The 12,687-nt window shown below is 40.0% G+C and overlaps 1 protein-coding gene across 1 annotated transcript in view; it reads right to left on the reverse strand.

The window, feature by feature from the left end:
- Positions 1-12,687, reverse strand: part of SIAE (sialic acid acetylesterase) — a 40,092-nt gene that overhangs the window by 18,111 nt on the left and 9,294 nt on the right. Inside the window, exon 3 of the mRNA XM_047691664.1 lies at positions 8,971-9,146. Coding sequence (XP_047547620.1) covers positions 8,971-9,146 — 176 coding nt within the window. The remainder of the gene's footprint in view (positions 1-8,970; positions 9,147-12,687) is intronic.

Here is a 12,687-nt window from a genome sequence, read left to right on the forward strand (position 1 = left end):
AAGTACTGAAACACACTGAAACGTTTCAAATGCTTATATTCTCATCTCATCATGGCAAATCCTCCCAAGAAAAACATGGGAGGAGGTAGAGCAGTTTGAGAAAGGTGGTGGTGTTTGGTGCGAATGCTAAGCATAGTCCCAAGGAACCAGACAAAGAAAAGCATCCATCCAAGACATCACTTTTCCCCACATCCCTTTACGAAACCTTCCCAGTTGCCAAGAGTATGACAGGAATGGCTTGGAGATTTTCTGGATGAGAACACATTCTACAGAGGAGCTTCTTTGTTAGTCATTCCTCTGTGAGCTTCCACAAAAGTGCTATTTCCTTCCTTCCTGATTTTCTAGTTAGGTTTTTTAAATTTAATTTACAAAGAACATTATAAATATATTGTTTTGGTTTGTTATCTGTGTGGGTTTTTTTTTCTTGCCTTCTCTCTGGCAAGAAACTATCCCCCTGGACTAGTCTGGTTTTACCAAAACAAAGGGCTAAAAGGAGCATCAGGAAGCCCAGTTATTGGCCTCCTTGTTGGCCTCCGGGAACAACAGCTCCAGCTGACAGGACCGCCACAGCGAGAGGCATGAGAGGCTGGGAGACTTTCCATTGGCCGCTGGCCACAGAGTATGCAGCTGACTCCCTCTCCCTCCCACCCACCACGGAGAATACAGCTGGCCCTCCAGCCCACAGCGTGAGAGAAACTGCCTCCAAGCAGCCAGTGTGCCCCCACAGGGAACTTCATTGAAATAGGCTGCCCCTTGAACTGCCTTTTGACTTGCCACGGAGCCTGCTGTGGCCAATAAGAGGGCCAGCTGCAAGTGAAATGTCTCTCGGGGTCTCCCAGGGAGCCACAGCCTGAAATGCCCACTGGGTGACAGCCGCTCCAGCCGGACAGGGTGACTGGTGGTCCTCGCTAGCAGGACAGAGATGACAGATGGTGGCGGGAAAATTCCATAGGAAATCCAGCCCTGTTTGTTCCAAGTCCTGCCTGGCAAGCATACTGTAAAATAAACAGTAAAGAGTGAAAACAGGCTCAAGTGCTCTCAGTCTATTCTGGCAGGAAAAGTATTTTTCAGCGGCAAGTACCTGTAAAGTCACCTCCCTTGAAATCAGCTCCACTCTCAGCGCAGAGGATCATACGTCGCTGCCATGGGAACAGGGGATGAAACTGCCTCCCTTCCCTCCACCCACACTAGCTTCCGCACTGACTGGGAACTCAAGTGCCTCCTCGCAGGGAGATGCCAGCGCGGGGAGGTGGTATGGGCGAACCAGCTACTTGTCATGTAGACCGCTGCGAGCCCTGCAGAGCAGCACAAGGCCACCAGGGTTGGGCGGCTGGCACCCTCCAAATTACAAAGTGCATGGTACTTGGTCCCCAACCCTCGGCTGGGGAAAACTTCCATTTTCAAACTCACATTGGTGTCCTATCTCAAGCCAAAACTCGAAAGCCACAGCAAGTGTTAAAAATGGGGGTCAGGGGGATGGGGGGAATTCTTGCTCTACCTGATGGCAATTACTTCTGAAATTGGTACCCTTTCCCAATATCACCAAGCCTTCTTGATGGAAGCATTTCCTCGGGGATATTGGCAGCAAATTTAGGAATAAAGAGATTTCAGGAAGATTTTCATTTAAATGACACTTGGTTTCCCCGCTGATGAAAGGGGAAGCCTTCCTCCATCTGCTGAGATCAAATTTCATCTCATCAAACACCTCAGTGTAATTATTTTTCTACCAAGTATTTAAATGAGGATGTAAATGAATACCAAGGTATTTGAAGTCATTAAGGCTGCCTCGGCTGAGAGGGAAAACCATTGGCTCTCAAGGGACCCGCAGTTCACCATCAAAGCAGCTGCTCCCCGGTGTTCATTTTGTAACCTTTATGCCACATTCTTGAATTAATGAAGAAACGTCAAGAATCTATTTCCTCAGAGAATCTTGGCATGGGGTCTGCATAAGGAAGCAAGGCACATGTGTGTGTGTGTATGTGTGTGTGCGTGCACGCGCGTGAGCGGGGGCAGGGGACAAGGGTGAACTTTACTTAAAAAGACTTTGGATTCTGTAAGTTATAGTCCCTTCCACCACAGTATAATAGAGCAGGTTTAAAGTTGAGGGAATAACTATAAATAAGCCAGCCATCATCATTCCCATGAATATTTTATTGTGATATGGTACCAACTCTTTTCTTCTGGATTTTGACTTCTCCATGTGTAAGGTAGGAATGTCAGGATATTGAAAACTGGGTTTCCTGTCTCACAGCGGCCATCTTCTTCTGAGCCTAACTAGAAATATCCAAGTCTTAAGACCTACCCTGACTTAGGAGGCGACAGATGAACATTTAGACTTTTCTCCATTTATACACATCTCACTCAGTGTTATAAATAACACTCAATCTTAAAATTCTACTTTACCCTAACAACAAGATGGGCATACAATCTGCCATTCCCTTCATTTGAATGTGAAGAGTGGTAGGTTATAGTAGAAATCTTACCTCCTCGGAAAAGTCACGTGGAGGGGATCAAAAAGAAGAGATAGACACTGTGTGTGTACATGTGTGTACGTGTGTGTGTGTGTCCGTGTAGGGAGTCTTTAGATGAAAAGGAGAAAAAGGGATAAATCATATAAAGCACTCTTTTGATCAAAAAAATAAAGTTTTACACAGTGTTAAGAGACTGGAGAATTTGGTTTGGATACTGTCAGCACCTAAAATGTTGTCTTACAAACTAAGTGTATGATTTAAAACAAAAAATTTTTTAAAAAATTAACTCTTGGCTGTGTTAGAGGGAATCTTTTTTCTATCTTCCTATATGCCAGAGCTTGTAGCCTTGGTCTAATACAAAAGATGCATAAGAGTAAATTCTAGGCAGAGAGAATGTGTTCACTCTTAACAATATCAAAATCTCATTCAGCTTGACAGAAAATGGGATGAGATCCCCTGGCATAGACTGCTATTGGGAACCTGACTGTATAGATACAAATACATTTGGTCCATGCCTTTCTGTGCAAACAGGGAACTACAATTAAAACATTAAGGAAAGTACTGTTTTCCTTAGGGAGTTAGCAGCAATCCCACTTCTGTACAAAACCATGCTTTCTCTTAAGATATGAAACTTCAATTTTGCTTCCACTCACTGGTGCTGAAAGGGAGCCCCATTAAAGTTCACCTTAATAAACATTTAAACTCAAAGGTATCCATATATTTAAGCAGGGCAGGAAGCAAGAGTATATAAGATATCAGTTATGAAAACATAAATGCAAGAATTTAGATTCTGAATTACAAAACTAATAAAAAATGAAGTAGATATGTCCAGAGTAGGACCTTTTTTAGTAGCACTATTTAGTGATTGGTTAACAAATGAAAAAGAAAAAAAAGCAATCAGGGGTAGAAGAAATAGAAGCAAAACAAGAAATCAAAGTATGTGAAAGGACTCAATTTTATAATTTTCTTTTAAGATAAATGAACTGAGATAATAGTGTCATCATAGAGATTTTTAAATCTCAAATCTAAGTATTTCTCAAAAATGGAGAAGTAGATAATGAGAGAAAGGCAGGAAAATAAAAATCAACTTGAGAAGAAATTAACTTTTAGGAAGACCTGGGAAGACAACAATGTTTTCAAGTTCTTAGCCAATTAAAGGAAATAAATCAAAGTACGCAGAACATATCCGTGCCAACCCATAATGCAAATTAAAGAATTTATTCCTAAGATTCCTGTTTATATAATAGGACTCTTCATTGTAAACTGCGCATTTGATAAATATTTAAGAGATTAGTTAAGTCAATATCAATTTCCGTTCTTACAGCTTTCTTTTAAAAATTAGTTATTTCATATTCATTATAGAAAAATAAGAATATACAGATAAGCAAAGAAAATCAATCCCAGTTTCAAATGTGTCAAAGAACTTAAGTCAGAGTAATTTCTCTTAAGTTCTGATACTGCACAAAAAAATCTTTACTCCTCTTTCAGCAATACTTTAAGCAGATATAGTTTCAATATATCTATGAACTTGCTAACACACTGTTCATCCCTGATTCCAATTGAAATGAAACCACAACAGTCTCCCTTATTTTAATTTTTTTTAAAGATTTTATTTATTTATTTGACAGACAGAGATCACCAGTAGGCAGAGAGGCAGGCAGAGAGAGAGGGGGAAGCAGGCTCCCTGATGAGCAGAGAGCCCGATGCAGGGCTTGCTCCCAGGACCTTGGGATCATGACCTCAGCTAAAGGTAGAGGCTTTAACCCACAGAGCCACCCAGGTGCCCCTCCCTTACTTTTATTTTTAAGTCAGATAGCTTCCACCAAACCAATGAAGCCATGATCATTCGGAGGCCCAAAGCACTAAACCTATCACACCCTATCCCAAAATCCAGCCTCCTCATTCTAGACAGTTTTGGGGTTTCATTCGGAAAGTAGAGCAGATTTTAAAAAGGAAGCTGAGTGCTAAAGACATAGAGCACCAAGGCTTTGTGCTACCACTGCTGTCTTGCTAGAATACCAAAGTACGAGGCGTGCTTCCCTTGGCAACTCTTTCCAGTGTCCTTTCTATCCAGCTTTACCTAAGAGACCTCACTCAATCAGAGGGGACCTATTCTCTAAGAGCAACAAAGACATGAACCTTCAAAGTGAATTTCATCACTGACGGACATATTGGCAAATCAGAATTCCCTTGCTCTGTCCCACTTGATTCTCCATGGACTTTATGTGCCCCATCCCTCCTTGGGAGCCTACCAGTGCTCTTCCACCCAATATTCTAGCAGTGAAGCCTCTATAAAGTTATATAATAAGGGAGGAGAAAAAATGTGAGGTCTCAAAATTTAAGAACAGTTACTCTTCAAAGACCATGACTGAAAGAGAGAAGAATTGATGCCAACAAAAGAAATCCTAGGTATGAAAAAACTGAGCAAAAATAATCATCACTGGCCTATTCTCTCTCCTTTCTGTGTAAAGAAAAAAATATTTAAACATATTAATTTGACATATGAATATATATTAATTTCATATATGACACCCAAGTGAAGTATCAAGATGTCTACAGCTTACCTTGAGATAGTTCACACACACACACACACACACACACACACACACAAATACATAAACCAAATATGGCAAAATATTCACAACTGTCAATCTAAGTGATGGGTATACAGGTGTGTATAAGTCTCTTAACTTTTGTGTGTGCCTGAAATGTTTTATAATAAAAAGTTTAAAAAATAGTGACATCTTATTTTTAGACAGCAGTTTTCAATTTATAAAGACCTTTTAGAAACAAACACAATAATTTAATCTTTGTAAATTAGGTCAGATATAATCACTATTATAGTACAGTCATGAAAACTAAGTCCCAGACTTTTAACAAAATTCAACATACTTTCATGATTAAAAAAAAAAAAATTCAGACAACTAGAAATAGAAAGAAATTTCCTCAACATGATAAAAGGCACTTATGAAAAACCCACAAGTAAGATCACACTCAGTGGTGAAAGAGTGAAAGCTTTCTCCCTAAAACCAGGACAAGACAAGGATGTCTGTTTTCACCACTATTACTCAATATCGCACTAGAAGTTCTATCCAGAGGTATTAGAAAAGAAAAAAGAAATAAAAGGCATCCAAATAGGTATAACTATCTCTATCCACAGATGATATGCTCCTACACTAGAAACCCCCCCCCCCCAAAAAAATCTACAAGGAAGCTACCAGAACTAATAATTTGGCAAAGTTTCAGGGTACAAGACCAACATGTAAAACTCACTTGTTTCTATACACCAGCAATGAGCAGTCTTATGAGAAAATTAATTTATAATAGTATCAAAAATAATTACTTAGGAATAAAGCTAGCAAAGGAGGTAAGAAATGTGTACATTGAAAACTGTAAAATGCTGCTGAAAAAAAATAAAGATGTAAATTAATGGGAAAACATCCCTTCATATCAAGAAGGCTTACCCCATTAAAATGTCAATATTACCCAAAGCAATCTATAGATTCAACACAGTATCTATCAAAATTACAGTAGCCTTTTTTTTGCAGAAATGGAAAAGTATACCCTCATATTCATACGGAATTGCAAGGGACCATGACTAGCAAAAAACAATCTTGAAAAAGAAGAATAAAGTTGGAAGACTTATACTTCCCAACTTTCAAACCTTCTACAAAGCTACAGTAATTAAAACAGTATGGTATGAGCATAAGCAGAAACATATAGATCAATGGAATAAAAGAGGAAGCCCAGAAATAAACACATATATATGGTCAATTGGAATTCCAAGAGTGTGATAGCAAAAGGCTAGTCTTCAACAAATGATGCTGGGAGAACCGGATATCCACTTGCAAAAGAATGAAGTTAGACCTTCACCTTATACCTTCACCCAATAAAAACTGACCCCCCAAAATGGATCAAATAATCCAAAAAGTGGATCTATAGTAAAACTATAGAATTCTTAGAGGTCAACACTGGGGAAAACCTTTGTATTTGGCAACAATTTCATCAGTATGACACCAAAAGCATAGACAACAAAACATTAATAAATGAACTAGACTTCAACAAAATTAAGAAATTTTGTGTATCAAAGGATACTCTCAAGAATGTGAAATGACAAACTACAGAGTGGGAAACTATTTGCAAATCAAATATCTGAAAAGGGATTAATATCTAGAATATATAAATAATTCCTACAACTCAACAACAAACACCCCAATTGAAAAATGGGCAAAGATTAAGGAAGGTATATTGCATGGCACACTGGGTGTTATATGCAAACAATGAATCATGGAACACTACATCAAAAACTAATGATGGGGGCACCTGAGTGGCTCAGTGGGTTAAAGCCTCTGCCTTCGGCTCAGGTCATGATCCCAGTGTCCTGGGATCGAGCCCTGCATTGGGCTCTCTGCTCCATGGGAAGCCTGCTTCCGCCTCTCTCTCTGCCTGCCTCTCAGCCTACTTGTGATATCTGTCAAATAAATAAATAAAATCTTAAAAAAAAAAAAACTAATGATGTACTGTATGGTGACTAACATAATGTAACAAAAAATAATAAAAATTTTTAAAAAATAAATAAAAAGAACTTAGACAGTTCTCCAAGAAAATAACACTCAACATCATTAATCATTAGGGAAAAGCAAATCAAAACCACAATCATATCTACTAGCATGGCTATAATAAAAAAAAAATTTTTTAATTAACAAAAAACTAGAAAGTAACATGTGTAAGAAATTGAAACTTTTGCAGATTCCTGGTAGGAACATAAAATAGTACAGGCACTGTGGAAAAATGGTTTGGTGGTTCCTCAAAAGTTAAACATAGAACTAACAGATGATCCAGCAAATTCACTCATAGGTATATATCCAAAAAAACTGAAAGCAGGGACTTGAACAGATATCTGTAAAGCGATGTTCCTAGCAGCGTCATTCACAACAGCCAAAAGACAGAAACCCCCAAGCATCCACCAACAGAAGAATGGATAAAGAATGGATAAACAAAATGCATCATAAAAAAGGGCAAAATTTTGATATATGCTACAACACGAATAGACCTTGAAAACATTATACTTAGTAAAATGAGTGAGACATAGAAGGACAAAGATTGCATAATTCCATTTACAACAGCATCTAAAAAAGAAGAAAAAGAAAGGAAGATGGTTTCTAGGCAGAAAATGAATGAATGAATGAATGAATGAATGAACTAAAGAACAAATGAATTTAATACTTGGGAATAAATCTAGCCAAGGAGGTAAGAGACTTATACACTGAAAATTGAGGTAAAAGAATAGGCAAATTCATAGAAAGAAAGCAGGACAGAGGTTACCAGGGGTGGAAGAGGGAAAAAAGGAGGAGTTCTTGTTTAATGGGTACAGAGTTTACACCAGGGATGATGAAAAAATCTTGAGTATAGATACTGGTGATAGGTATGCACAGGACCGTGAATATATTTAATGCCCCAGAGTTGTACACTTGGCAATGGTTAAAATGATAAATATGATGTTATATTCATTTTAACAATGATTGTTTTAAAAAGTACGTTTTGAATAAGTCAATCGGAGAAAGACAACTATCATATGATCTCCCTGATATGAGGAAATGGAGATGCAAATGGGGGGTTAAGGGGGTAGGAGAAGAATAAATGAAACAAGATGGGATTGGGAGGGAGACAAACCATAAATCACTCTTAATCTCACAAAACAAACTGAGGGTTGCTGGAGGGAGGGGGGTTGGGAGAGGGGGGTCGGGTTATGGACATTGGGGAGGGTATGTGCTATGGTGAGTGCTGTGAAGTGTGTAAACCTGGCGATTCACAGACCTGTACCCCTGGGGATAAAAATATATTATATGTTTTTAAAAAATAAAAAATTTTTTTAAAAAGTACATTTTGAAAACAAAGTCTCAGAAATACAGTGATTTGCTCCAAGTCATACAACTGATGAAAGGCAAAGCCAACATTTGGTCTCAATTTGTTAAATCTCCATGACAACAAAAGACGTGTGTTCTACTAGATGCATAGCTTAAAGCAAAATCTAATTGTTTTGATTTCCCAGGCTCTCTCCAGAAGCTCATCTTCTAAAACCTATCAAGAAGAAGAGTAATCTACTTTTTCTTCAATTTGATATGAAATCTGCCTGACCATGAGATACTCCAGCTTCTGCCTTTAGCGCAGGAAGGGGAGGAAAGAATGCCCCACTCCCTTACAGTGCACCAGGTGTGATTAAGAAAGGCTCTGGAGTCACCTGGCTCTACTATTAACTGCTGACCTTAAGCAGGTCATTTTAACCTCCCTGGCCAGTGTCCCCATCTAGGAAATGAATGATATTCACCTCATCAAGTCATTAAATCAAATTATTACATTCTAAACACTTAGATTTTTGGCCTTTAGAACAGATTTTGGCCTCTGGTAAAAAAGAGGGTTTCTACCTCCTCCTTCCTCCTTCTTTTTTCTTCTTCTTCATCATCATCAACATTATTAACACTGAACTTCTGAAAATTACCTGTGAAACTGTCATCTGCATGTTACTCTGCCCACTGCAAAGCCAGACATCTCCAAACAGGACATCATGAACTCTCAGGGTGCCATTCGTTCTCCCAAAAGTCTGTTGTGCCACCATCTCATAAGGTCCCCCAGGCTTCATAGGATCCAAAACCACCATCCAGCTGTTAGAGTGTCCTGAAAACATTAAGAGGCTCCAAGGAATTAATCAATCAATTAAAATGAAATTAAAGCCCAGTCCTGCCATGCGTCACACTCATTTGTGTCTTAACCCAGACATTGTGATGAACTGAATTCAAAGACAGGAAGATTGGCCAAATTTCACACAAGCAAATAGAAATAACAAAAGCAGTGGCATTTCTATCCTTAATCTGTACCAGTCCCTCCTTCCTTGTAACTGAAGCATTTACAGGAAAAATAAATCACCCGGTTGTAATACTAAGTGAGAACAGACAAAAACATACTGAGATTAAAATTCAGAGAGTTTAATTAAAAAAAAAAACATTAAATAGAAACTCTCAGCCAACTGCCAATATTAATAGGATTGTAATCTAATGGATTTACACAGTGCCCCAAACTAGTCTGTATTATATAATCAAATATGAACGCAGGTTAGAGAAAATCATTTACAATCTGGAACTTTCCCCTTACTTGATGGTATCATCCTTGTCATCACTCCCCGGCCCACTCCCCATGTTGCATCCAAGGATTAACGCGACCATTGGGTCTGGGTTCTCCAGACTCACAGGTGAGCAGAGAAAGTGACATACAAAGAAACGGTTGGAGCATACAAATGAATCTCTATGAAGAAGTTATTCAGACGTGCCCAATTAATTATTTTCAGAGTTATTTACCAGACACAAGGTTTTCGGACTCAATTAGGGAGATGAGAAAGCTATCCAAGACCCTATTTCAGAAATTCATAGCATATTCCTTAAGAACCACCCCCCTACCACCTTCCTACCTCTCACCCACTCATACCACCACCACTGCCAACATCATACTCAGAAACTTAAGGAAAATATCTTCAAAATGGCAAAATTATGCCTCGGAGAACCAAACAACATGCACAAAGTTGAAGAAATGTGAGTGAGAAAAATAAAGAACATAGAGAAGTGATCATTTAAAATAAATATTCTTGGCACAATGCCAAAGGATACAAAATCATTTCTAATCTGTGCCCATCGGATCAATGTTAGTTCAGAGGGAAAGAATGGTAAGAACTGGAAATGGAGGGACGCCTGGGTGGCTCAGTTGGTTGGACGACTGCCTTCGGCTCAGGTCATGATCCTGGAGTCCCGGGATCGAGTCCCGCATGGGGCTCCCGGCTCCGCGGGGAGTCCGCTTCTCTCTCTCTGACCTTCTCCTCGCTCATGCTCTCTCTCACTGTCTCTCTCTCAAATAAATAAATAAAATCTTTAAAAAAAAAAAAAAAAGAACTGGAAATGGAGCAGCCTGAAGTCATCACAGCAACCTGTAAACAAAATAATAATGAAAGAATACTATCCAGGTGCCTACTGTGTGCTAGACACGGTGCTAGGTTCTTCCAAATCAGCAAAAGCTATGCAGGAGCATGAGGGGTCCAGATGCATGATAGGAGATGAGTAACAGCTCGGGCCATAACAGGATTGCTCAGAGTCTTGGGGAAAGTGTCCAAAAGGCTCAAGGCACCAGCAAAAGGGTGCATGCGTGTTCCTCTCAAAAGTAAAACTGACTGAGATTGCTTCTCCCGTCCCTTGGAGGTCAATTAAAGCCAGGTCCAAATGTTCACTATCGTTTTTACACCACCAATAGCCAGACAGCAACATATTAAATGTATAATTCACCTAAAGCGGAAAAATCACTGTTTTGGAAACAGTGGGCAGCTAGTGCAGATTGTGTCGCACAGGTGTGATATGTGCCATATGGCTCATGCTTCTGAGCAGACAGACACTCCAATCTGTCCCAACTACAGTCTTGCCAAGGTCTTTCCAGGCTTCTTGCACGGACATATCTTCCTGAAGCTCTGTCCTTCTGCCACCAACGTTACTCATTTACTGATGAGGAGCTCAAAAAACTTATGCAGGACGATTTTTTAGCTTTCTACTACTAAACAATCTACTTCTACTCTCTGTTGCTTACTGGATATTTACACTTCGCCTCAGTCACACAGTATGGCTGGTGAACAAAATGGTCTTCACCGGGCCCTCTAGAACGTTTTGCTGCCCAGCAACAAAAAGACAAATAAGGGTAAGGGGAGACGTTTGGACAAGAGATGGCAACATTGGCCTACGACAGCAGGAGGATGAGCTCCTTCTAGAACCTAAATAGTCTGAAGAGGACTAGGGATGCTGGCCTGACGCTTATCCCAAGCACTGCTCTCCTGAGGAAAGCTCTCAGCTCCCTCAAAGACCCTGGAGAACTGCCTCCGCCCTGCTCCTCAAGTTCTCTCAGTTTCAAGCAGTTTCCCTCTCCCATTTGATAAAAATAAATAAACTCTGACATAATAATGAGGGTGAAGTGAAGCTGCCTGGCCCGGAACACAGGAGAAACCAGACCCACTGCAGAGAGCTGACTAGGGATCAAACTAACTCAGAAACAATTCAGTTAAAACAATGCAGATTCCCTCCCTGGTTAAGTACACACAAAGGAAGGCAACCCCTGCGAAGGCTGCTTCTTAGACTAAAGGCAAGGGTAGAATGACGAAGTTAAAAGTCACCCCATTTCCCACAGAGAACGGCTGGATAAAGAGGAGCTCACCACAGGATGACAAAATCCACTTAGAGTTTTTAGAAACTGTGTTGACCCACCACATCCATGAGGTTGAAGCCAAACAATACAACTGAGTCACTGACTAATAAGAGTTGGAAGTTCACCACCCAGCTGGCTTTCCGCTGATCCTGATGGGCTTTCCGAGCAATAACTGCTCTGGTTCCTTCTTCTGGGCCCTCATCACCTGCCATCTTACCACCTCACTTGTCAATCCAGGCCCAGGTTTCTGTACATTCTCATTTTTGTTGCATTCAAATTTCTGCTTCCTCACATTCTTTCTTTTCCCATGGGGGAAGATTCATGTCCTTCCTTTGAGTGTCTTTGAGTGCTTACAGTGTGCCAGGCATGCCACAGAGAGTAAATGCCAGCGCTGAGTTACACCACCAAGAAAGTGACGCAAACCAATTAGGGCTTTGTGTTTCCGTGTCCAATGGTGAGCGTATCTCGTGGCCTATTTCTTCCTGTCCCTCTTCTCTTCCTACTTCTCTACATACCGGGCTAAGGGCTTAAGTAAAGAACTCTTTTCTTTTTTTTTTTTTCTCTCCATCTCCCTGACCAACCCCCACCTCAAAAATCGGAAGAACAAATCATCAAAGGGAAAAAAAATTAAAGGAATTTGTCTAAAGACATGATTAGTCATAAAGTGCTTTCATGCTTTCTTCCCTTTTGCTATTCACATCAGATGGTAATTAGTTTTCGGGTTATTGTGCCAAATCTCAGATGCCAAGAGAAAAAGGAAAATTATCCATGACCGTTCCCTTCCCAAAAGGAAAGCCTAGAGCTGGAAGAAGCAGCCTTATTTGCTTCTTCTCCCACAGAAACCCTGGCACTTCACCAGCCGCAAATCAGTTCAGTGATTTGTGGATGTGACAGAGATCTCAGCGCCCAAAATGCCCCTTGACAACCTACATTTATTCTGTATAAAGTTCATCTCCACCACCACCAAATATGAATGTAAAAAGAAAAA

The sequence above is a fragment of the Lutra lutra genome, chromosome 10, assembly GCF_902655055.1.
Source record: "Lutra lutra chromosome 10, mLutLut1.2, whole genome shotgun sequence".
In the NCBI taxonomy this organism is placed as follows: Eukaryota; Metazoa; Chordata; class Mammalia; order Carnivora; family Mustelidae; genus Lutra; species Lutra lutra.